The sequence below is a fragment of the Trichinella spiralis genome (genome assembly GCF_000181795.1).
Source record: "Trichinella spiralis strain ISS 195 chromosome Unknown Scfld4633, whole genome shotgun sequence".
Taxonomy (NCBI): Eukaryota; Metazoa; Nematoda; class Enoplea; order Trichinellida; family Trichinellidae; genus Trichinella; species Trichinella spiralis.
The window spans coordinates 1-2,539 of record NW_003531572.1 but is presented as its reverse complement, the minus strand read 5'-3'; the positions used below and the strand labels follow the sequence as shown (position 1 = coordinate 2,539).

Sequence of the window (2,539 nt, the reverse complement as noted above, 5' to 3'; positions counted from 1 at the left end):
ATCATTTCCAAACCAATGAAATCCGTAGCACTGTGCTGCATTTGCTGTCACCTGATGATACTGAATGTGCTGCCTATGTAAGTAATTTTTCTTTTAACTGATACAATTTCTTCAATTTCAATATTCTTTAAATTAAAAAAAAAACGAACTTTCTCCCTCTTTCTCACACACACGCACACACAATCTCGATGAATTGCCAACTGGCAAAATGTTTCCAATCGTAAAATTTTTCAGTGGTACCCTGGATATGGCTATTATCATTATTTCAACGACTACGCATATCCATATTATGGATACGGTCCGTGGGGATTTTGGCCGAGAAAAACAGCCAAAGCAGCCAAACCTCTATCTGCGGATTCAATGGTGCAATTGAATGACATTGCAAATGAACAAGACTTGACCAGTTCGCTGAATCGAAACGTCGCTCCTGCGATGCCCGACCACGTGCCTGCATCGGAACCGACAAAATTTGCTTCAGCTCAACGACCAGTCATATCACCAGACCATTCCCGTTGAATGCTGCATTGATTGAAAGCCTGTAGCCCTTATTTAGAATATAAAAATAATTCAATTCAAAAGATGCACCAATATTTATAATATCTTTAACATGTGATCAATAATATTCAATGTTTCACGTGGCCACCACTTTCACTTTTTCGTAGATTTTGTCGAAGATTCAATTTTCGTAGCAACAATATTTCCAAATGCATATTCAATGAGCATGTGTAGAAAGAATTAAATATAAATACACAAATATCCATGTATGTATAGACGGTTGGCAAAACTGTTGAATAATTTCCATTAAAATTCGATCATTATTTTTCCAGTAGATTCTACCATATTAGCATAGGTGCATTAATTATCCATTTGTCTGTCGTCCATTCATACGGTTGCTACTGGACACGCTTGATCAAAAAGCGATCTCCAATAATAATGAATGCAAAACAAAACCATCCTCAAGTGACTTTTTTTTTCAAAAAGAACATCTGAATTCGTCGATCAGTTCTGGTTGAGAATCTTTTCCATTCCAGTCAGTTGTGCCTTTTAAATTCACCATCCAAAGTTGACATCAAATTTAGTAGAAACTTTTTCATTTAAACCATGCAGCAGATTCTGAAAATAAATTCAAAAAAAGTTTAATAAAGTAGTAAATTGTTGTTGTTTAAATATGGTGAAATTATTTTTAAAAGTATCATAATTCATTGTTTATGAATACATACTGGAATCATCACAAATTTATCCGCAATAATTTTTAACAAATTAAAAAGATCAACAAAATTAAATGAACAAACATTCTTTGCTGCAGAATGGAAGAAAAAATGTAAAAAAAGTTGATTATAATTATTCTGCTTGAAAATTTTCTTTTTTTCATGCTAAATCAGCTCATTTGTAAGTAAAATTTTAATCTTTTCCAATCGATCATTGCAATTGTTCTGTATTCATTTAAATAGTAATTGAAAAAAGTAAATTCAAATAAATTCGTTCTTTTCAAAAAGAAAACCTTTGCCTGAAAAGAATGCAAAGTGTATATTAAAGAGTAAATTTGCCCTACAAAACCAATCGCTTAGAATTGAATTAAAATTCATCCTACTCGAAAAAGAAATACGGAAATAAATTTGCAAACAAAGTTGAATTGATCAATTTTTGAATGGAAAACAAACGTCACATTGTTCGAATCAATTGATCAAAAATGATCGCAGAACAAATAATTGTTCAAAAGGACCAATTCCAATGACTGTTCGAATTATTTTCGCTTTCGATTAAAGACGTTCAAGTATGATTATTTTCATTCATACAGTATACCATGATACATTGCGCACTTGTAAAATGTATGGTCAAGTGTTGTCGAAAAGTTACTTTGAAAAGTTACTAGTATTCATGTTGAATTGTCGTCGTAATTCGTAAGTGTTAATTTGCAAATTATCATTTATCTGTTGAACAATTTCAACCGTTGACTTTGTTGAAAAAGGGTCGAAGGTGTGGCGTGATTTTGTATAAGCAATTTTTCGATGAGCAATTCTGTGAGCAAGCCAAAATGTGAATGACCAACAGTTGACCAGTCGCTGATTGTTGTTCCATTGGGTCACAACTGTTTGAAAAATGGTTCAAGTGCAAGTATGGAGGTAAGAGGTTGGTAGGTGATCGATTTGAAATTAAAAGCTTAATGGAATAGCAACGCGGTGATGACACGAAAAGTTCACTGGTGGCGTCGGTTGGAATCGATACGCGAGCGTAAATTAGCCGGTTTAATTGAGCACAATTTCAGTCGACTTGTTGTATAGCTTTTGCCGTGAATTTTCCTGGTTTCAACTTACACTAGCTGTTGATATATCAACTGTTCCTCTGTTTTTTTCGGTTCTGTTCACTTTCGCTCCTTTCCTTTTGCAATGAACAAAAAAAATGGGGAAAAAAAACAAAAGGATGAAAATTTTCCCACAGACTGATGTTGTCGTCGACCGTTGGCTAGCCCAGCTGGATAATCGATTGTTCTTAGCCGATTCACTTTCTTTGCATTTCACTTTTCTAGCTGTACAGCAGC

General features: G+C 34.0%; 1 protein-coding gene across 1 annotated transcript; it reads left to right on the top strand.

The window, feature by feature from the left end:
• Positions 1-234: 234 nt before the first annotated feature.
• Positions 235-516, top strand: Tsp_13515 (putative transmembrane protein; the record flags this gene model as incomplete). The annotated part of the gene is made up of 1 exon (XM_003367214.1): positions 235-516. A coding segment is annotated over one exon (282 nt), but the record flags the coding sequence as incomplete, so codon positions are not given.
• Positions 517-2,539: the final 2,023 nt, after the last annotated feature.